We start from the raw sequence: 23,800 nt of genomic DNA, 5'->3' as shown, positions 1-23,800 counted from the left end.
ACTGCAAAGTTGCAACTCTCTGGTCAAAAGAACTACGGATAGCTTAAAAGAAGTCATAGGCGGGTTGGCTCAGGGGTTTCTACACAGAGAGGGAACTCTAGGAGTTGATAGCCTAGAGAAGCTTTCCACAGAGGGTGGGGAAATGACTGTGGAGGAGGCTTCTGGTAAGAACTTGAAAGAGCCAGTAAGAGAGATGAAGTAGAATCCATGAGACAGGCTGCAACCAATCACAGCCCTGGTGGGCGGGGCTTGACTCGGGTAGGGGCGGGGCTCCAGAGGCGCAGCGGGCTCCGGGGAGCCGAGGTGCGAGTCACAGCGTTCAGACCTTTCGGCACCTGTCGCACACCTGTGCCTTCCTCGCAGCAGCGCTGACGTTGACTTACGGGTGACTCGTGACTCTTGGTCGGCTGGTCATGGCCTACCCGGGATACGGAGGAGCGGTAAGTCCTCGCGAGCTGTGGCGACCCTGCGGGCCGCGTCGCGATGTGGAGGTCACCCTCTGGTCCTGACACTGCCCTCTGTCTAGTACCAGGCGATGCCTGGACTCTGCATGGTGCTGGAAGCTGGGGCTGGGCGGGGCCCTGCACCCAGGGGAGAACCGCGAGTTGGGGTCTGATCCACAGCATCGAGAAACGTCCTTGTTATAGCCAGGGGTGTGAAGTGTTTGTGACCTATAAATTTTGTTTTAGAATGGAGGAACAAAAAGCCATGTCTTGTTCCAGTTACCTTTTTCGACTTGCCCCCCCCCCCCCCCAAATCCAGGCAGTTTTTCTAGCCATCCTCATCCCGATTTATTTATTTTTAATAACCTTGCCTTTTAAATTGCTGGGGAATAAATTGAGACGAACTTTCAGTGCCTCTTAAACTTTTCTGTAGTAACAAGCACAATCTGATTTTCTAGACTTTACTTTTGGAAGGCGCCAGGTTATTCCTCTCAGTACCTCTGAGAGTTACAAGTAGTTACTGCAGCTTGTGGGAAGGCAGACCTTCCCTCTTTCAAAAGAAACCAATTTTGACTCCTCCCATCAGTGACCTGTACATTGAATCAGGCTATCAAGTGTGGCCTTGCTGTCTGTGGTCATTGCCATGGGGGCAGAAGAGAACATGTATTTTATGTGTATTCTTATTTGTCCCCCCCCCACAAAAAAAAGAGAAATAAATGTGTTACAGTTAAATAGGAGTTGGAGTTGACATTAGCATTTGGATATGGTCCTTAGACAAATAATTTCTACCCCTGAGAGTAAGTGATGATTATTTTTAAAAGTAAATTTTAGTTCCAGGCCCTCAACTTTGACACTGACACATGCGTTACCAAAACTGGTTTGCTTGAAGTTGCTTGTTTGAATTTCATCTAACAACATTTACTTACCAAAGTATATTCCCCACTAGTCATTGAAATGCACTGAGCATGCCCTTAAGGAAATGTTGTCAGTCCACACCTTAATACTTGTTATAGTTAACAAAACGGAAAATGTTCTCTGCTAGATAGTACACTTTTATCTAGTAAAGTATATAATTCATGACTTTAGGAGATGCATTTCCAATAAATTTTCATTTTTTTTAATGATTACTTATCAAACATTGCTGAGGATGTGGCACAGTTGTGAGTAAGCTTGCTAGCATGCTCAAGGCCCTGGGTTGGAACCCCAGAAACACTTAAACTGGGCGTGGGAGCCTGACCTGAAATCCCTGCACTTGAGAGATGGGGGCAGGATTACCAGGACTTCAAGGTCATGCTCAGCTTGAGGCTAATCTGAACTACCGGAGACCTTGTATAAATTAGAATCAAACCAGCTAGAACCAGGTGAGTCTGGTAGCTCACTATGTCATTCTAGCACTTTGGAAGCTAAGGCAGAATTGGTGAGAGTTCAAGGCTAGCCTGTGACTGTAAAGGGGTCCAGGCTATCCTGAAGATTTAGTCCATACAGAATCTTGTCCTCAGAAAGTCTGAAGATGAAAATAAAGTAAGAATTCACAAGTTGTATCATTTTATATTTTATTATTTCTATACTAATAAAATTATAACATGACCTAAAGGATTTTTTTTAAATCTCATTTTGGTCATAGGGAAGAAAATGAAATAAATAAGTTTCAACTACACCCCTATTGTATTATGAGAGGAACATCTGTATTTTCCAAAAATTTTAAGCATTAAATAAAAATTTTCAAATTGTTACAATTTTTATATTTTCATTTTGAGAAACCATGTTTCTTCAAGAAAAGATACTAGATCACTACCGCTGAAGTTTAAGTTCTAGTAATCTTAATATATAAGTGTACTTGGATATGAAATTTATTTTAATAACATACATATATAAGTTGTATGTAGCACTATACTAAACAAATTCATTTTATAAATAATACTTTTAACTGATAAACTACAGAAGAAAGGAGATGATGTGGTGAGATCCAGTGAATATCTGCAAATGTTTCATAGCACGTTCAAGTACTGTAGTGCTTTCTGTCTTTGCCTATCTTTAATTTCTTAGTTTATTCTTACACGTTCTCTAATTATAAACACAGATTTTACCTCAAACTCAGACCTGAGGTTGAGTGCTAGGAAAAGCAAAAGTCCAAATTTTTTCCTTGACGTTATAGTTATAATTTTTAGAAGCTGTTTGAGACACAATCAATGCCCAACAAAATGGGTCAAGAACACAAAGCAAACAGAAAGACACAAACAGAATTATGTAATTATATGTAATAATCATTCATTATATGAGAAGTGTATTTTAGGGTGTCATCTAAGATATAGTTGCTATATGTGTCTCCTCAATAATTAAACTGGCTGAAACCAATACTACCAAAAATAAGAGTAAAAATAAGGGGCACACGTTTACAGTTTTGCTGGTCTTAAAAGCTGAAAGAAAAATAAAATTGTAGTAGTACATGCACATCCTAACATAATTTCCATGGAACTACTAACGGCATCTGTGCAGTGTCTCTTTTCCTAACTGCATCACTACCAGCAAAGGAAAGATGGTATTAAAAATAATGGTACTAGTTGGGTGGCTTAAATCCAAGCACTCAGGGAGGGGCAGATGGATTCCTGTGAGTTCGAGCCCAGCCTGTTTTACAGAGTGAAATCCAGGACAGCCAGTAGGGCTATACAATTAAACTTAAAAGAAGTTAATTGTGCTGAACTTAGTTGTTTGGGTCTGATGCCCCACATACAGCCACATATAGGGAAAACTCGTGTAGTTAATTCAGCAGCAGTACAACTCAATGTGGAGGTAGTGTGCTTAGACACGTAAACTCTAGAACAGAAAGATGCCCCAGGCAGAGCAATATATAAAACCATAGTATGCAGATAAATAACCTTGAGACATACATATACTGCTATTTTTAAAGAAAGACATTCATCTCATTGTATAAGAATGTTAATGCCTTGAACCCAAAGACTCAATTCAGATATTTTGTTCCACAATTCAAATAAATAAAATTAATCAAAGTTTCTATTTCTTAGTATATAGTTTCAGTTTGTCATTTGTTTCAACAAGTATTTTTTAATGTTTAAACTAGCTGCCACAGAATATTTAACATATCTAGCTATACTACTTTGTCGCTTAAGTTTAATAACTTCATAATTTGCTGGCAACATTTTTAACAGGCTGGAATATTGAATTATACAACAGGAAAACATCCATCAAAATTCTGTCAAGAAAAACTGTATAAGCCTTTTTTAACTATATATATATATATATATATATATATATATATATATATATATGGCTATGATATGGCTATGATTTTTTTAAATTGCAGAAACAACTAATACAGTCTTTATAAATATGCCATGTATAAATATGTACATAGATAAATAGAGAATGTAGATATGAAACATTAATCAGAGTGTGTTTGAGCACTGTGTGGGACCAGCAGTTTGTATCAGATCATGGCCCAATATGGATCCCACATCTTTAAGAACTGAATAATGAAGGAAGGCCCTCCAGCAACAATTTGAGGTGGGAGCTGACTAAGTGAGAGTACTCAATACTCATGATTGAACGTTTGTTGTAGAGAGCCAGCTCAAAGGGAAGGCCATCAGGTTGGGGTTGCTGTTCAAACAGTTTTAACTTCTCCAGGGAACTAATTTCTTCAGGAAGGTAAGTAATTAGGTCCTCTCCAAAGACAAGATGTTTAAGACTGGTAAGATGACCAGTGCCACTGGAAGAGTGGTCCCCTGGTTTTTTGTCTAAAACAGTTTCTGTAAATCCCTAAGATGTGCGTGTTCATTGGGCAAGGATTCCAATTTATTCTCCTCTAGGTCCAATTCTCTTAACTTCCTAAGGTTTCCAAGATTGTGCAGAAGTATCTTTGGGGTATGATCCATAGCATCGAGAAACCTCTTTTTCCAAAGTGTCTCAGGAAAATTGTGTAATAGTAGAACCTCAAGAGAAATAAGTCCCAACACATTCACTGGTATCTTGGTAAGCTAGCTAGCTAGTGCCTGAATTCAGTTCTAACATGCTGGTCCAAGGTCCAAATCTAAAAGAAGTAATGTTAACCGATTGATTGTCTTTCATATTCAGCTCAATTAATTTACACTTTAGCTCTGGAGAGAATTCAAAAATGAGATCTTGTTGATTCTACCATGTTTTACGTTGAGGGAATACATTGTGGAAAACTGAGATGGACCGCCCTCTGGATGTAATTGAAAGTGATTTCTAGCTAAGGTCCAGCTATTCAGTTTTACAAGACTGGATAAAAGACTTCAGGTGTAGTGTTGAATGTTACTGTTTTTTAAATTTTTTTTCACTTTTCTAACATTTTATTTATTTTTTTCTTATTTTACATATCGATCCCAGTTCCTTCTCTCTCTCTCCCTCTCTCCCATTTTCCCTCTCTCCCTCCCTCCCATGCCCTCCAACCACCCTCCCATCCCATCCCCTCTCCCCCCCATCCCCGACTCCACAGGGAGGGTGGTGCCTTCCAGGAGGGGGTCAATAAAATCTGTCAAGTCATTTGGAGTAGGGAGGGACTAGGCCCTCCCTCCTGTCTGTCTCTAGGTTAAGGGAGTATCCCTCCATGGGGAATGTGCTCCCAACGTCTTTTCATGTACCAGGGATACATCCTGGTTCCACTGTCCTTAGACTGCCCAGGCCTTCTAATTGAGACCCACATTCAGGGGTTCTGAGTTGGTCCAATGCTGGTTTCCCAGCTATCAGTCTGGGGGCCCATTAGCTCCTCCTTGTTCAGGTCAGTTGTCTCTGTGGATTTCTGTAGCCTGGTCTTGTCCTCCCTCTCTGCATCTGGATTCATTTGGGTCAGTGTTTAGCTGTGGGTGTCTGCTTCTGTTTCCATCAGTTACTAGATGAGGGCTCTATGATAGTGCAGTAGGCAGCATGTCAGTCTCATATTCTGAAACTATTTTTTAATTTTAAGTCCTCAAATTTATGGCATTTTGCTAATGGTCTGAGTATTCCTGACAATCTGTTATGTCTCAGGCCATGATGATTTAAATGGGGTGGGTTTTCTGTTGTAGGTGGGAGGTCTACTTGTTCATTGTGCTACAAGTCAAGGTAGGTTATCTGGGTGCAGTTTCCAGTCTCCTTGAAAGTGTTCAAGTTCATTGTGTGCATCCAGCACAAAGAGATTGCATCACTTGCCAATTTCAATGAATACTTTAAATTTTCATTCTCTTGAGTCCTGAGTTTCAGGGTTTAGGCATGTTTTTGATGTCTCTTTCCACATAGGTATAGAGTGGTGAGAGAATCTGTCCTAGACACCACTGAAAGAATTCCCCCTTGATTTATTATGCTGTAAATCAAACATCCACAAGCATTCTTCAAGTTATCAAGAATCAGTGAACTTCCACTGAGAGCCAGTGTAGACTTACTAAACATGCCCTGTCTGCTGGGAAAGTCTACAATTTGTTGCTTTATAAATTAAAGTTCTGTTAACTGAGTCAGCTCTTTGATGGATGGTGGCAGTATATGTATAGACTTCTTGGATGAGTCCATGTACACTCAGTGTCCTACTGCCATTATCAAGCTGCTTAATGGCTGAATTTCTTTTCTAGTCCCAAGTGCTGGATTTGGCCAGTTAATGGTATTGTCAACTAGAAAAGCCGCTCTTGATAAGGCAGCACTGGAACACTCATTTCACTTCCAGTGGCCCCCTTTGGTTTCTTTCCCAAAGCCTCTAAAGGCTTTTGCCTCTTTCCTCTTTCCTGGGTGAATTGTACTTGGGACCTTTCTCTGTAGAATCTTTTTCTTTGCCTAAACTATCACACATGGTGACTCCAGCTTAGACAAACACTATATGAACTTGTTTTCTTTGCCAGTGTTGGCAAGGCTGGAGAGATGGTTTAGAGGTTAAGAGCAGTGGTTGCTCTTCCACAGGACTAGGGTTTGAGTCTCAGCATCCACATGACAGTTTACAACTGCCTGTAACTCATACCCACTTGGCAGTTTACGATTGTCAGTAACTCCAGTTCCTGAGGATCCAATGCCCTCTTCTGAACTCTTTAAGCACTGCACATGTAGAACCTGCATACATGTATGTAGTCAAAAACACTCATACACATAAAATAAATAAATGAATGAATAAATGAATTTTAAAAAGTGTTGGCATAAGGAAGTAACCAGCTTGGAGTCACGTGGATCTAAAAGTGCTATTGCCAAGTCTGATAACTCATTCCAGCTGTTAAATGGAACTAGGATCTATGTTTCATGACCCACCCCATCCCCTTTCCCGAATGCATTTCCTATAGTCCCGTGTACTTCCTTCATGCCTCAGTCTTTACCAGAGCCCAGGAACGTGAACAATCCACAGCAGCTTCCAAGTCATGCCCCCGTTTCTCCCTCATTCTTGTAATTCTTTTCTCTTTGTGCCCTCTGGCGGTCTTTGCTCATGCTGCAAATGTGCAGGACAAGAGAGTTTTTGTTCGGAATTGAATAATGAACAGCCTTAATGCTGCTTCCCTCTCTGGACTCATAAAAATGCAAAGTAAAGTGCTTTTCTAAGGCATTCAAATCTATACCAAGTAAAAAGGGAGAAGCCATAGTCATAATTAGAGACATGTACGTGGATGGCTTCAGTTATCAGACTGTGTGTGAGTACCTGGCCTGTTCGGGAGTCCTTGAAGTTCCAGATACTCAAAGGCAAAAGGTTAAACTACTTTCAATTCTCACAGACTGATGAAAATCAGCATAAAAGTTAGAAAGTACTAAGGATGGTGCTCAGGCAGTACAAAGGCCCTCACTGATTGTTAGCTGTTCATCAGTAGTATTGTAGATTTCTTGCTGCCTGGGAAGACTACTTGGATTGGTTGGATTGGGATTGTGCTTTTTTTTTTTTTCTGGTCACTATACTTTTTGGAAAACAAAATACATCTCTTACAGTGGAAGTTGCTTCAGCTCTGTGATTTCCCATGCTTAGGTCATAGTTTGATTATATTTACCCGATTCTAAACTAAGCTTATGTCTAGAAATGTACTGTTTAGTTTACTGTAGGTGAAACCCTAGGCTTTACTTTCTGTTTATGTGTGCTTTTGGTTTTCCTTAAAGTCATAAACATTCTTCTTGTAAAGTTTTGATCTCAACCTGTTGGTCATGACCCCTTTGGGAGTCAAACAAACTTTTCTCAGGGGTCGATTAAGACCATCAGAAAACACAGATAAAACACAAGCATTACGATTCATAACAGTAGCAAGGTTATGGTTATGTGGTAGCAATGAAAATAATTTTATGGTTGGGGTCACCACAGCAAGAGGATGTGCATTAATGGGTGCAGCATTAGGAAGGTTGAAAACCACTGTTTTCTTTGTTTGGTTTTTAGTTTTTCGAGATGGTTTCTCTCTGTAGCCCTAACTGTCCTGGAACTAGCTCTGTAGATCAGGCTGGCCTCGAGCTCACAGAGATCCACCTTCCTCTGTCTCCCGAGTGCTAGGAATAAAGTCTCATACCACCACCCACCACTGCCTGGCTTAGAACCACTGTTTTAAAGGTTCTTAGAGACTAGGGCCTGGAGAGAAGGCTCGGTGGTTAAGAGCACATAACACTCATGTAAAGGACCAAGCTCATTTCCCAGTACCTGAATCAGGCAACTTGTCATTCCTGCTCCAGTGGTTCAGACGTCCTCTGGCTTTTATGGGTACCTACTCACATGCACAGCCCTCTCCTCTACATATGTTCCCATAATTAGAGGCTTGAAACTTATCTTTTATACTTCTTTTACTGTTGGGTAACATGTTGATGAACTGTATTTTAATACAGATCTTCTAGCATCTTGTAGTTAAAGTTTCAGTGGCAGATATGTTTGGAAGATTTTGCCATTGGATTTATAGTCTTTAGGTGATTTATAATAAATGATTCATTTTAACTTAAGTTTTGTAGCTCAACTTTTTATTACCAAGCTTGTCTTTTCCATCAACAGTTTGGAAACTTCAGCGGTCATATTCCAGGAATGCAGATGCAAATGGGCCAGCCAATGCCAGGTCCCAGTATGTTCTCTGGCGGTTACCCTGGGTACCTGGCCTACTCTGACAGCTACTCCCCTGCTGATGACTCTATGTGGACTTACTTCACAGCTGTTGCTGGACAGGTGAGGTGATAAATCTTTTACCAAATACAAGTCGATAAATGATCACTATTTCAAAGACATGCCAACTATTCCCACGTAGTGTATCTTTTAAAAACGTCTATAAAGCTTATGTCTTTACACTCATGTAGAATAATACTGTTCTTGAGATTAAAGAGGAAGCTAGTCATAATTACTTCACTTCTTAACTTCTGATGAGTTTGCTTTTGTCAATTTCACACGAGAATAATGTCCATTCATATCATATAACCTCTCATAGTCTCCCCCATTACTTTCCCTTCTTCCCTACATGCATGTCCTTCATTGTCATTGTTGTTGTGAGATGCACTGAGTTTAGTTAGTGTCATCACTATTAGATGTCTCTAAGCATGATGGCTAGTATACTGCTTATTTGACTGAAAGGGGCAATGTTGTCAGGGGCAGGGAGGATGACTCTGAATCTCCCTCACCTGGGCTTTATAAGAGAGCAAGTTGAATAAGCCATGAAGAGCAGCTCCCCATGGCCTCTGCATCAGTTCCCTTTTCCAGGTTCCTACCTGACTTCCTTCAAACGATGAGCAGTGAAATGGAAGTGTCAGCCAAAGAAACCAATTTCTTTTTCCCCCAAGTTGCTCTGGTTGTATTGTTTCATCACAGCAGTAATAATAGTGACCCTGACTAAGACAATGGTGAAAGTGGTACTTTATATTCCAATTCAATGGGAGAGAGAGATAGAGATAGATAGAGGGAGAGAGATGAGTATGTGAACCCATGGTAATATATACATATATTAGACAAGCACAACATATTTATTTGGTGTTTATTTATATGTTTAACAATTATTGGGGTTAGGGATATATGATTTGCTGTATTAAGTCACTTGGGGATCAGGCTGGATTAGAACATGAGAGACTTTGGTCTTGGATACACAACTTAAATGCATTCTTAAAAACCAGTAATAAAAACAAATGGATCTTTAATGTGATTTTCTTTAAGTAATGTAAGGACAGTGTGATGAGCAAAAGCTCATTTTTCTCAGCTTTTAAGACAGGGTCTGACCTTGTGGTTGCACACAGGGCTCAATTGCCTCACTTTCACATTGACTCTGCTTAAATGTCCAAAGTCTAGTTAACCTGTCTGATGACTTCACTTTCATAAAACAGTAAACTGTAGGCGGATTATTTTGTCATGGTTAAATTTGCTTATTTTTAGGAGATAATTGGGTGGAATAATGTAACTTGAGAGAAAAGATTATGTACATAGATGACTTTTCTTCTATGTCTGCAAAAGCTTCATAAGATGAAGAATCTGTAAATAGTCATCATGGTGTAGTAGATTGCTTGTAGTCCCAGCTGCCCAGGAGGCCTGCATAGGAGACTGTTGTGCCCAGGAATTTTAGTCTAGCCTGGGCAGCATAATAAGATAACCCATCTCAAAGCAAAATAAACATTAAGCAAGTAAAACGTCAAAAGTGTTGAGAAAGTTAGCCGATAGATTTCTGCATTATATAGCCTTTGATTTTTCAATGGGTGAATGAAGCAGGAGTTTTTTAATAGTCAGGGTACAGTTTTCTAATTATAAAATAGACTTCTTTTGATCCACATTGTATCTGTGCAAAGCAGCGAGTGAAGAAAGCAGGAACCATTGTGCATAATACAGGAAGTGCAAGTGTGATGTGTGATCCACCAATTTCAGGTTTATTTAATCAAAACATGCTTCTTAATGTCCCTTCCCTCAGAACAGACAAGATCCTAAAATACTTTTTATATTCTTTAACTGAAATTCACAAAATGTTTTTCTAGGTTTCCTTTTCAACTAGTTTTGCCACTAAGTAGCTCTATATCCTACAAAGTTGTCTTCAATGTTTAGAAGCATAAAAAAGTATTTATAATGACCCTGCTGTGTGGGGATAAGTGGACTTGTGCAGAAAACACCAGACTTCACAGGATTTATTTCTTATGATTTTAGTTCAATTGGTGGGATGTTTTAATTTTATGTTGTCTGCTCATTGAATTATGTTATCATTATGCTGCCTGAATATTGCACTGATTTGTAAATGGGATGAAACTGACAAGGCTTAGAAATTCTTATTAATTTCAATCTCAAGTAGAATAGTATCTTCCCACTTAAGAGTTAAAGAGAAAAACAATTATAATGGTTGTTGTTGGTGTGTGAGAGGATAGTTTTAAAAATCAAAACAAAACAAAACAAAACAAAACAAAAAGCTCTTCTTTACTGAAGAGTAGTTGACCACACCTGGTGTTTGGTTTGAACTTTCACGGCAGTGGCCTGGCTGTAGAGCTGTCAGATTTAGGTACAGTTGCTTTTGGTTGGAGCATAGCATGAAGGTCCTTGAGCCCTCAGATCTCCAGAGAAACCAGGAATGGTAACACACAGATTGTCTTTCCAATGGGAAAGATGAAAAACCTGTTTTTCTGTCCAGAAAGCTGAGACTTGGAACTGATTAAAAGCCAGTTGGCCTAGGCCATATCAAGCGCTTACAACTAAGACTGGAGGTAGCTGATAATCTAAATGAGTCATAGCCAGAGGCTCCCCCAAAGTCCCACAACCAGAGCCAAACATGGATAATAGCCCAAATAACCAAGACCAGGCCAGACCCTTAGGCCCTTAAGCTAGTACAGGTAGCTATCTCTAGAACCCATCTTCTTGGAAGAAATAACAGGTACCCTGAATTGAGTTTCCATGTAATCACATGACTTTGTGCAACAGGGATTGCATTACACTGGGACATTTCCCCTGCGCCGCCGCCGCCGCCCCCCCCCCGCTCCAATTATACTGGGCTTCAATACATTGGGAATAAACTGCCTGTTATTAGATTTCCCAAAGTCTGATCTGGAAAGCTAATCAGTACTGGGTTTTTATCCATTTGTTTTGCTTTTCTGTATGACACCAGTGGCAACTCCTTCAGATTTTACCGCTTATCTCTTCTTACACTACATCAATCAACTGTTTATAATTTTTTGTTTCTTGAAACATAATATTGGCTTGAAATGGTTTCTTCAGGATAGACAATTATTGGTAATGATTATTTGAGTAGAATGTGATGGAAAGGCCTTCTGATGCCCATGTTCTTGGAGAAGTAATTTTTTCTAACCCAGGGTCACTCTTAAAAATATACTGATTTTTCTTAAGTCGCAGTTTTAAGGATAATTATGGCATTCGTAATTTGGCAAACTCCCTCCAAGTACAGTGATACAGATGTGAAAGGAGCACTTAGGTGCTCTCAGGAAGTGTGTATGACAAAGGTGACCATGACTAAAGTGACAAAGCATTTTGCGTTCTGACTGGGAGAAGACAAAGGCATTGTCCTACTTCTCAGACTCAGGGACCAGGTTAACCAAGTTACACGGTCTGTGGTGTGCCTTTGCTGGCAATATTTATCTAATGAATTTTGTGGTTTATACCATTTTGGAATTGCTGTCTCCTGGTGGCACTAGTGCAGGACATAGTTAATGTCTTTTGGTGCCACTGCACATTAAAGCCCGTGGCCATCCTTATTTTTTTAATCTGCATTCCTTTTGCAGGATGGTGAGGTGGACGCAGAAGAACTTCAGAGATGCTTGACACAGTCTGGAATTAGTGGAACTTACGCACGTGAGGCCACATGCTGTTCTGTTTTCCCTTTCTTGTTGCACAGGGAATTAGAAATAGGAAATTCATTTCCAGCATTTTAGTTCCATACCTTAAAATATTAAAAATATTATAAACTATGTAGGATAGGCCATGTTTGAAGAATCAGATACTTCTGTACAAGGTATCGTTAAAACAAATGTCCATCTACACTCCTGACTTTCAACTTTAACTGCTCAGGAGAAACATCTTTGAGATGCTTGTAAATGGCTGTTTTCAAAGTTTGCTTCCAGATCTCAGAGTGTCATAGTTTTACCACTATATAGTTGCAGCTTTGTGATTATTGATTGTTGAGTATTTAACTTTCTTCCAACCTTAAAACCACTCCACTTCTCCATGTGAAAAATCTCCATCCTATGCCCTGCTGATGGATTGTGATGGTTTGGGGACCTTCGTCAGCATTTACCTATCTCTGCTGTCTACATACTGCTTACAGCTGTGTCTTGCCACAGTGTCCGATTACTTTTCTTTTTCTGTGAAGCTTTTTCTTTTCCCCAAAATTCACAGTGGTTAATGTATGGGAGGGGTCCAGTAAAGAGACTGCTGAAATGGCTGTTCCATTAGGGGAAGATCTTTATTGTGGATAAGAGAGAGAAAAAAAATCCAGAGGTGTCTGGAAGAGTCCAAAGCAGAGAGAAAAAGAAAGACACTGGGCGTAGCCTTGAGCTGTCTTTGAGAGAAGGGAGAATAACAGGGAATAGAAAGAGCAAGAATAGTATGGAATGGGAGGGTGGGGCAGGAGGAAAAATTTTGTCCTTTTATAGAGAACAGATGGGTATCTGGGAGGAGGGAAGCCTGGGGAGGTGAGAAGGGCCCAGAAGAGAGTGGGTCCCTAGAAAAATATAGCAGATTCTTGTGAAAAGGCATTGTAGCTGCCTGGTGCCTGGAGGCTAGCATGATAGCCAACCACAGGAATAATCCATGGGCAGCCATATGTCCCTTCTTCTAGAGCAAGAGTCAGTTGGGAACCTGTTTCAAAAGTTCCTGAGGCATGCTGGTTTTTATCTAATAGTCAAAAATCCTCCAATAGTCCAGCTTGAGCTAAGCCAAGATGGTCATTTCTGGACACACTCCCTGCCTTTTGGAGTTTGGGAAATCGGTGATTTGTTTTTTCCTGACAGCTCAGTATTGCATCCTTCTGGTCCCCCCAGGGTTTCATTAGAAGCTCTGTGTTTTATGGGTGGGTCTCATTCTTTCATTCTGCAACTCTTTCCCTCTCTGGAGCTGCATCTCTCATTTTTATTCTATCTCTATCATCTAATATTTTAAAACTCAATGTGTTGTTCTACTGAGATATCTCATTAAGTAACTTCTAATGAAAAATGGCATGGATTGGCATCATGTTTTGAAACGTCAAGTGTCCGAAAATGCTTTTGTTTTGTTTCAGTCATTTGAACGGCTGCTTGTCAAGGCATGGAGTTCTCCGCTACAACCCATTTCCACATATAATTGAAAAAGAAAAAGAACTTTTTTTTTCATAGAGCAATAGAGCATCTACCTAGACAGAGGCAGGAAAGGGACTGGGAGCTTTAAGTGCTCTTGCCATTGACATTCCTGCCATTGATTCTGTTGTTTACTTGTTGCCATTTTCACAAGGGTGTCCAGTGTCAGCTGCCATCAACTCAGTGTGTATCTCACCTAGGAGAGACTGTTGTTGGTCTCTGGAAGCTGAGGGACCATTCTGTCCCTCACAGGGTCCCCGCCCCCTGCTGCTCTGACATTTCACAGTGTAGGGCAGCCTTGTGGTCTTGCCTGGGGAACTGTGTGGGTGTGTTCAGTCTGGAATCTCTTGTACTTTTTTGTTCTGGGAAATTTTCTTCAGTTGTGTTTCCTGGGGCTGAGTCGTCTGTTCTTCTTTTTTATGGAATGTTCTCAGCTTCCTTTTGTAAACCTTCTGTGTCTTTCATTTTTGCTGGTGTGTTTTGTAAGAGCTAAGAGCCTCTGTGCTTTTTCACAAAAGTTGCCTTTTCTTCCTCAACATTTTTTTTTTCTTAGCTCATTTGGTTATCTTAGTTGTCATTTCTTGGGTGTCAGATGACACTTTGTTGCTCATGTCTCATGAAAATACTGAGTATAAGCCCTGGTCTGGTTGACTGAGAGCTTCATTGGAAGGTGAAGCTGTTTAGCTTCACTGCGGGATTCAGTTGTCAGTGTCATGGGAAATTTGTTTCCTTTGGGTTGCCTTCTCTGATGTGTTCCAGGGTTCTCAAGTCTGCAAAAAAGTTTTAGTTAATTGGCTTGCTTTCAGTACAGTTCATTCCATTGTGCCTAGTGTCCTACAGTCCAGAAACATCTCCAGAAAGCAAAACTCCTACTGGGTGAGAGGGTAGGTGTGACAGCCATCCAACTAGAGGCAGAGAGGGATTGGGTCTTCACATGCTCTTAAAATAGCCCTTCACTCAGCTCTGGTTTTAGCTCCACCTTCACACACATGTTCAGAAGCTGCCAACTCTTACATGTTTGGCATCTTTCCCAAGGTAACTAGGTTGTTTCTCAGCATTTCTTTTTATGCATAAACACTAAATAGCCACACCCCTGACTTTATAACTTGCATATATATATATATATATATATATATATATACACATACATATATATACATATGCTTATTTGTTAATTTAATTTTAGTTTTAATCTGGTTAGATTATTCCACTTCCTGAATGTGAACCAAGTTGAACTGAAACAAAACAAAAAAAGATGACATACTACAGAATTTTTTTTTTCATGTAACTTTCCCCAATTTCCAGTAGTTTGTGGAGGAACATTAGGCCCCAGTATTAGTGGTTCTATATACTACCTTTATGAAATTAGAAATCTGCTTTTCTTGGCTCAGATTTCTTTATTTATAAACATGGAACTGTTATGCATTTGCTCTGTTTGTGTTAAATCATGTGCTCCACTGCAATGGCTAGCCTTCCTCACAAGCATGGCTGGACTTGGGGTTTCCCTGTGAACATGCACCACAGGGTGAGTTTATCAGGGCATTTCTAGGAAGACCCACCCAGAGTACGAACTGCACCATGTCATGGGCTCAAGTCGTAGTGAAAAGAGGAAAAGGAGTAAGCATTCATTTCTCCTTGCTTCTGACTGTAGACAAAACGTGACCAGCCGGGCTGGAGAGATGGCTCAGAGGTTAAGAACCATTGATCTTCCAGATGTCCTGAATTCAATTCCCAACAACCACATGGTGGTACACAATCATCTATAATGATATCTGATGCCCTCTTCTGGTGTGCAGGTTACATGCAGGCAGAACATTTCTTTGGGTATTCTGTACAACAATGATGCAGTAATACACTCACATTTCTGTACCAATAAGCACTCACTGAGAGTGTGCAGTGTTGTTCTTCGTACACTGTAGCCAATAACCCTAGCACTGGCAAACATCCAGAACAGCTAAAGAAAACCAGCTGTTGTTCCCAGCAGAATATTTTATAATTTTTCTTTAGGTATTTTGCAACGTATCTCATTGGTTTTAAAGATTTCAAAATGTTATCAAGCAGTATAAAAGGAAGTGAATCTAAATTATTTATTTACTTTCTTAATATCAAGGAGTTAAAAGAATCTTGTATGCTAACCTGAATTTTGCTAAACTCCTCCTATTTTAGATAAGTCAGCCCAATTAGTTGAATATAATTATAATAAAGTCCAGAAAAACAGAACTATTTTTTTCTTGTGGCTTCATTGTAAATAAATATGGGAATGTTAATGTTTCTAACCTCATTCTTTTTGATTATTCCTTTCATTTATAATATAAGTATATGCTTTCCAGCTTCACTTTTCTCCCTTTAATCTTTCTGATGTAACCCCACCTTGCTCTCTCTTTCAAATCCATGGCCCTTGTTTCTCATTGTGTTAATACATATATATTCTTAAATATATAAATCCACCCTTCTTTGTCTATATAATGTTGCTTGTATGTATGTTTTCAGGGCTGACCATTTGTATTGGATAAGCAACCAGTGTGCTCTTCCCACGGGAAGACTATTTCTTCTGCTCTCTGCATTTCTCAATTGCCTGTAGTTCAGCTCAGGGATCATTGCAGAAAGATTGGGGGAAAGGTAGTAGAAGCCAGAGGACCAGGGTGTTTGCTGTGAGATTGTGTCTCCAAAGATTGCCAGGCCCCCCAGAACTCCTTTTCTAAGGTGGCTTGCACTGATCTTCCCTTCCCCTTTCTGAAGAGAGGACAGTGCTTCAGTCCAGCAGCTCATCCTTTCTCACCACAGCTCTTTACTAAGCCATCAAATGATTTATCTGTGCATCAGTCTCCTTTCACCTTGAGTCTTTTGTAAACTGCAGTTCAAGTCGAGGAAGTGGTCTATTTCTCTTCTGCTATATCACCACTGGGATGTTCATTGGCCAAATGAGTGCTGTTTCAGAATTTACTGATTTGACCCTTCTTTGCCTCTCTGATGTCCTTTTTCATTACTCTCTTGCATGTTCTTTAAGTCCTGTACTTTTTCTGACTTCCGGGTATATAGCAGATATCCAGGTAAATCTCCTTCTTGTTGTCTCTGGTGATTTGAAGGTTGAAACCAGCTTTCTGCCTAGACTCCTGGCAAAGCAAAGTGCCTGTAATGTGTTCATCACAGTAAAACTTTAGGATACTCTGTAATTGCTTACCTGGTTACTGTCTTCAGTAAGTGGGAGTAGTTTGGAGATAGTCATTTAAAAATGTGTTTTATTTTTATTATTCTAAATGTTTAACAGCCAATAATTGTTTATTGCTTATAGTAATTTTACATTGTTTGTATTTTTTAAATATTTTTGAAAGTGAAGAATGTCGTCATGTTATATTAGTTAAAACTGAGAAGAGTCTAACATTTCAATACTGAATATATTTTACAGCCTTCAGTCTGGAAACCTGCAGAATTATGATAGCCATGTTGGATGTATCCTTGAGTAAAAATGGGAAATGCCAAAATATGGAGTCATTGCTTTCTTAACATTAAACCAGTTATTAATTCTAGAGCTAACTGTATTTTATAAAGTCTATGTAGTCTCATTTTCATGCAGAAGTCTATTCATAGAATGGGTCCTGCCAGCTAACTACACAAGAATATGTTCTTTTTAGTTAGTGATTTGAGGTACAGAATCAGATAAATTGTCTCAGATACCAAAGATTATTTTTGTTAATAAAACTGTTAGAGAGACTATACAGGAAAAATGGGATTCAGTGAATTCAAGGAGCTTTGGGCAGCTCTTACAGCCTGGAAGCAGAACTTCATGACAATTGATCAAGACCAAAGTGGCTCTGTAGAACATCATGAGCTGAGTCAAGCCATTGCTCTTATGGGTAAGACTATTAACATCCTTTAAAAATCTGTCTTCACTCATTGATCAAGTTATGGATTTTTTAAATATTTACAAAAAATTTGTTTTCTTTTATGAGCTTGAGAGTTTGTCTGCAAGTATGTATGTGTACTGTATGTATGCCTGTTGCTCCAGGAATCCAGGAGAGGGTGTCAGCTTCCCGGGAACTGGAGTTACAGAAGGTTATGAGCCACAATGTGCATACTAGGAACTGAACCTAGTTCCTCCTGCAAGATCAGAAAAGTGTTCTTAACCACTGAGTGATCTTTTCAGCTTACAAGTTATGAATTTTGGTTGCTTTAATTTGCTAATAATAAAGAACTTTTTGTTTAGTGTATCCCTTAATTGAGGCTCATAGTTGTAGGTCAGTCATGATCAAAGACACTAACACAATCATTATTATTGTTATTATTATTGTTATTTCTTTATTTTGTTTGTTGTAGTTAGTGTTGAAGATTGAATCCTTAGTCTTGCATATTCAAGACTAGCATTGTACCAGACTAGTGAGCCCCATCACTATTCTGTAAATTTGTTTGATATTTCTTCCAAAGAAAATCTTTCATTCATTCTGAGTTCCCTGAGTATAACTATCACCCCTAATGCTAACTAGCATCCACCACTTGCATTCCATTCTTTTGTAACTTCGTGGACTCTTCAATTATTCATGAAAGGCTTGTTGACCACATGTGTCTGTACTGGAGTCTAGCTTTTCAACAGAAAAATTTTTTTTTTTTTTTGTTTTCTATCTTTCTTCTTACACAGTATAGAATACACAAAATAATACAGGAGAACTTGTGAAAGTTGCGAGAATTGCATTTCAGATTAGTTTAAAGAGATGTAACTATTTTCATTGTACTTCTTATAGGCTAAGGTTCTTGGTTCACTTGCAAAGAGTGGTAATGTACAATGATGCTCAATTTCCTAACATGTAATGCAGTGTACTTTGCCCTCTTTTATGCTCTCTCTCTCTTACTCTCTCTTTCTCTCCCTCTGATCCAGATTCTCACTCTGTTCACCGTAACCCATTGCCTCAAATTCCCTGAGATCCTTCTGCCTTGGTCTCCTGTGTTTTGAGTGTGAGCCATACTTTATGTAGTTTTGCCTAACTTTAAATGATTTTCTTAATTCTCTTATCTTGGAATTTTATTCACAGTTATTTATAAACAAAATGTATATACATGAAAATTACCTGTTTGAAAATTAAAATGTGAGCTCAAGACACATGGGCTTATATGTTAATGAGCTTAAACTTGTGATTTTTTTCAGGTTAGTTATACAAATAGACATTTTATTTTCATATCTAGGCAAAATCCTGGCCATATAATAATACTATAATAATACCTATAATAATAATTGGTTGAACTCTACCTTTGAGTATAAATTTTTATAAGTATTTTATAATATTTACATAATTATTATGTATACAGTGTTCTGACTGCATGTATGCCTGAGTTCCAGAAAAGGGTGTCAGATCTCATTATAGATGGTTTGTGAGCTACCATGTGGTTGCTGAGAATTGAACTCAGGACCTCTAGAAGAGCAGTCAGTGTTCTCAATCTCTGAGTCATTTCTCCAGTCCCTCAAGGGTAATTTTTAAAAATTAGTAAATTTGTTTTTCAAAAAGTAAATGGGTTCATCAAACATCTCAATGTAAGGAAAGATTATTCTGGGGCCTTCAAAGAAGGCTTAGTGGGTAAAAGCATCTAGTGCCAAGTTGGATGGCCTGAATTTGACTTCCTGGGCCCGTATGGTAGAAGGTGAGAGCTGACTCCTGCAAAGTTGTCTTCTGACCTACAAACAATTGCTGTGTCACGTGTGCCCCCTCAAACTGTAATCAAAGATTGTGTTATTTTTGGACTATTCTAACTTAATACATTCAAGTATTTTTAAAGTCATTCAAGTTATGGGAAATTTTTAGGGATTGTATTCATACCACATCCAGATCGTAACTCACTAGAAGTTGGTTTGTGTGTCTTGGTATGGCTTTTACTTTAAGCATGTTTATAACATATATAATATATATAGTATATGTGGTATATGATCTCACATAAATGATTGCATATATATATATATCTTAAATATGAAATCATATGTATATCATATATATATATATGTATATATATATGTGATTTATTTTACTTTGTAGTGTCTTGGTCTTGGCCCCTAGCTCTATGGATTATATTTTATTACAACTATAGCTGGAGTTTTTCCTTCTGGCACTGATTTTATCTTTGGTGGGATTAGTGTTATTTTTTTTTCCTAAATCTACTGATCCATTAATATGTTGGCCATAATGCACCATTCTCTTGAGTTATATGTACTCGTCTCACTAATTAGGATCATGCTTGGAGTGCAGAAAATAGAATCTCCTAATTACTGTTTCTATTATTTTATATTCATTCTTTTTAAACATCCCTGGTTTCAGATATTTTCAAAGGAAAGCAAGCAAGCAAGCAGTCATATTTGTAGAATCTAAAACTGACTCAAAGCACTTAATACTGAAGTCCATGATCAGAAACTGTATATAGACAGATGTACACACTCAGTAACATTAGTAGCAATGGGGCTTGAAGAAAAACTAATGATATAATATATATGTGGGAAGGGTAGAAACACTTTCAGAAGAAATAACATTTTCTTGTTAAGCAGGTTAATTTTCAGATATTCTTTAGGAAAAAAAAAGTCAGACATTGGATTAGAAATACAGCATTTGATAAATAATGATCCTTCCTTCGATACTCTAAAAGCTGCAATGTTGAAATGTTAAAACCCCTACCCCAAATACCCCCAGGAGTAATTCAAGACAAGGTTTCTCTGTGTAGCCCTGGTTGTCTTGGGAACTCGTTCTGTAGACCAGCCTGGCCTGAAACTCAGAACTCAGAGATCTACCTGCCTCTGCCTACCAAGTGCTGGGATTAAGAGAGTATGCCACTGTCTCCTGGAATAAAAATATATTTTCAATACCAGAGAATATAATTGTTTTCTTTCTTTAGAATTGATTTTGTTACAAAGTTAGAATTCCATCAGGCATGTACCACTTAGTGGAATTATTAATGAATTTGGTGCCTTACCATTTTTTATATTAGCTTAATGTATTTCTAAAATGTACTTTTGAGGGCTTTGGTTCAGTGGTAGAGTTCTTGCCTCTTTTCAATATGTAAGCACTTGCAGTCATTCCTCAGTCCTGCCAAAAATAAATAGGATATATTTGTTTTTGTTGTTTTGTGGCTTTTAAATTTTATTATTATTATTATTATTATTATTATTATTTCTTATTTTTCATATTGATCCCAGTTCCCTCTCTCTCCCATTCTCCCATGCTCCCATGCCCCCCAACCTGACCGCCCCCCCTTTCATCCCATTCCCCACCCACTTCACAGGATGAGGCCTTCCAGGAGGAATCATCAAAATCTTTCAAGTCATTTGGAGTAGGGAGGGACTAGGCCCTCCCTCCTACCTTGAGGTTAAGGGAGTATCCCTCCATGGGGAATGTGCTCCCAAAGTTCTTTCGTGCACCAGGAATATATCCTGGTTCTAAGTCCCTTAGACGTCCCTGGCCTTCTAACTGAGACCCATGTTCAGGGGCTCTGGGTCAGTCAAATGCTGGATTCCCAGCTATCAGCGTATTTGATGTAGAAAGAATTTTGAAAGTTAGTCTATTTCATGACTTATTAATAGTGGTGTTTTGGTATTTTATGGTATTTAACTTTGAAGGTTTTAATTTGTCAACCCTCTTTCTTAGGTTATAGGTTGAGTCCTCAGACATTAGCTGCTATTGTTAAACGCTACAGCAAGAATGGCAGGATTTTCTTTGATGACTATGTGGCCTGCTGTGTGAAGCTTCGAGCCCTGACAGGTATTAAGCATTTAAGGTAGATTCAGTTTATGGGGCCATTTTTTCTTGTATAGTGTCTTTGCTTCTTTCAGCAAATTATAAATTTGTTCTCTTCTTTATTCACTATGATATCTAAATAGCCTTAAGGATTTAAAACATGACTATAAATAGAGAAACATTGAAATCTCTGAGTTTTAGAAGATTTTCATATTTAAGTTTCTTAGAATGTTAAGTCAATTAAGTATGGTCAGTGCTAGTACCAGGAGACATCAGTATTGGGAATTAAAGGGTTTTCAATTATAAACCTAAAACATAATCTTTGTGTGTAAAGATTTCTTTAGGCAAAGAGATCACTTGCAACAGGGGATTGTGAACTTCATGTATGAGGATGTAAGTATTCTGAATATACTGTAACATTTTTAGTTTGTTATTAAGTTATTGAAAAAATTAAGGGGTGGGACCAGAAGGTGGCTTAGCATGTAGGTGTTTGTCACCAATCAGATAACGCGAGTTCTAGCCCCAGGACCCATGTGGTGGAAAGAGAAAACATTCTCCTGAAAGTTGTCCTCTAAATTCTATATATGCACATGACATGAGGTCATGAGGTCATGAGCATATATGCATGTGTGTGTGCTTGCGTGCGCATGTGCGCGTGTGCGCACACATACTAAATTAATTGATAAATATACAAATGCAATAAAATGTTGAAAGGCATTAACTGATCCAGAGCACAAACAATGAAAATAATATATCGGCTGGATACATTATTTTCTACATTTTTTTTACTAATGCAAATATAAGGTCGATGTTAGTATACTATAAAATCTCATGACAGATGTTTGGTTATTTAATCTTTCCAATGTAATGTAATTTTCATGAAGAGTTGTTAACTTGTGGTTATCTTTTCCTAAGAGAGAGAATATTTTCAAAGACAAAAGCTGCTAATTTTTCAATTTAAATTCTCTCCATGAACTCTGTTCCGGTTGTTTCTGAATTGAAGCTAGCAGTTTTCACGTGTGGATTCTTTATATTTCTTAATGGACGGTATGGGATAGACAGTATTTTATTGATACACGTGTTTGACTTGTGTCTTAAACAGTTTCATTATTTCTTACAGTACAAGTTCTCATGAAATATAGTTACTTTCAAGCAAATAAAACCCATTTATTATTGCCATGTGATAACACTCCTTGTGCCTTAGTTTCTACAGGGCACTATGACAATTTGAAATCCTCGCATTCAGAAGAATGAAGAAATATTGAAGAATCCGTCCATTTCCCTGAAACGGACTGGACCACCTAAAGTGAAGAGTTTGATGAACTTTTTTGTATCCCTTGCTGTTAAAGCTCCCCTCTTCCCCTCCAGCCCTTCTGTCATTTAACCTTAAAGCACAGTTCAATGCAATAACGTTTTGGGATATATTATTTTTGGAAAAGTTATGGTGGTGCAGATGTATGCATGCAGTCTTGAAATGTTGCTAAGGATATGTAGCTAATTCATGTCAGCGTATCTGAGCCTTAGTTCTGTTTTGTTTTTTAGCAATAATAGTGTATAGGAATGTAGTCACATGACAGATTGTCTATGAAGCCAAATAATAAAAGTCTAGGTAAAACTTTATTATCTAAAGGCTACAAGTGATAATTCTGATTTTGTTCATGCCTGTGGGTGTTTCTGGAAGTGAATCAGTCAGAGGGGACATCTGCACTTAGGCTTTTGATTACACCATCAGAGAACATAGCCTCATGTTCTTGGCCTATAAATAAGAAAACTGTGGCTCTTAAAACTTTCTCTGAATTTGAGACTGTCAGCCTATGGTAGTAGATATTGTCTAACCTTTTTAATTTCATTGTTCATTTTCCTACAATATATTTTATTGTGTTCCTGTTTTTTCTTTTAAAAAGTATCTCTTTTTTGTTTAGCTTTGTTTTGTGAGACAGGATCTTAATACACAAATTCATGCCTTGGCCCCCATTATGTGCAGAGATTCGAGGCCTGCACCCCCGTGCCCACCTAAAAGTTTTAAAATGATGATACCTTCCTCTTTCCTAAGTGATGTCATAGATAACCTAAAATGTTGTTTTTCTCTAAATTAATCGGTTCTGGGAGATGACACATTTTAGTGAAGTGTCTCCATTCACATGTTTTTCTTTAAACCTCAGTGCTACTCCTAGGTAAGGGCAACAGTTTATAAAGTTAAAAAAAAAATTCAAATAATCTGCTACTGTTCAGAGATTCTATGTTGGATCGAGAGCATCAACTAATGTGTGTGTGTGTGTGTGTGTGTGTGTGTGTGTGTGAGAAAGAGGGGAGGGGAAGGGAGTGAGGGAGGGAAGTGAGGAGGGAGGGAGGGAGAGAGAGAGAGAGAGAGATGTTTTATGGATTCTATTAGCAGCATTTCTGGTGAATTTTCTATAGAGATTTCAAGTAGCCACTGGGTTTTTCACATTAAGTTCTCTGGCATAGGATGTCAGAGTTAAT

The 23,800-nt window shown here is 38.6% G+C and overlaps 1 protein-coding gene across 1 annotated transcript; it reads left to right on the top strand.

Annotated features, from left to right (window-relative positions):
* The first annotated feature begins 269 nt into the window (after nt 1-269).
* Nucleotides 270-22,948, top strand: Gca (grancalcin). The gene is made up of 8 exons (XM_051184575.1): nt 270-440; nt 8,380-8,547; nt 12,069-12,138; nt 17,023-17,066; nt 17,323-17,470; nt 21,230-21,343; nt 21,654-21,712; nt 22,524-22,948. The coding sequence occupies exons 1-8, from the start codon at nt 414-416 to the stop codon at nt 22,548-22,550; spliced, it is 657 nt and encodes a 218-aa protein (XP_051040532.1). The 5' UTR covers nt 270-413; the 3' UTR covers nt 22,551-22,948.
* The last annotated feature ends 852 nt before the right edge of the window (nt 22,949-23,800 follow it).

This window comes from Phodopus roborovskii, unplaced genomic scaffold, assembly GCF_943737965.1.
Source record: "Phodopus roborovskii unplaced genomic scaffold, PHOROB, whole genome shotgun sequence".
Lineage (NCBI taxonomy): Eukaryota > Metazoa > Chordata > Mammalia > Rodentia > Cricetidae > Phodopus > Phodopus roborovskii.
The sequence above is the reverse complement of the archived record's forward strand: the minus strand, read 5'-3'. Positions and strand labels throughout refer to the sequence as shown.

Bases quoted from the DNA above. Each gene is read 5' to 3' on its own strand.
- Gca (XM_051184575.1), top strand. From the start codon at position 414: ATGGCCTACCCGGGATACGGAGGAGCG. The intron at 12,139-17,022 runs GTGAGGCCACAT...TATATTTTACAG, and splicing joins AATTAGTGGAACTTACGCAC to CCTTCAGTCTGGAAACCTGC. The intron at 17,471-21,229 runs GTAAGACTATTA...CCTCTTTCTTAG, and splicing joins TCAAGCCATTGCTCTTATGG to GTTATAGGTTGAGTCCTCAG.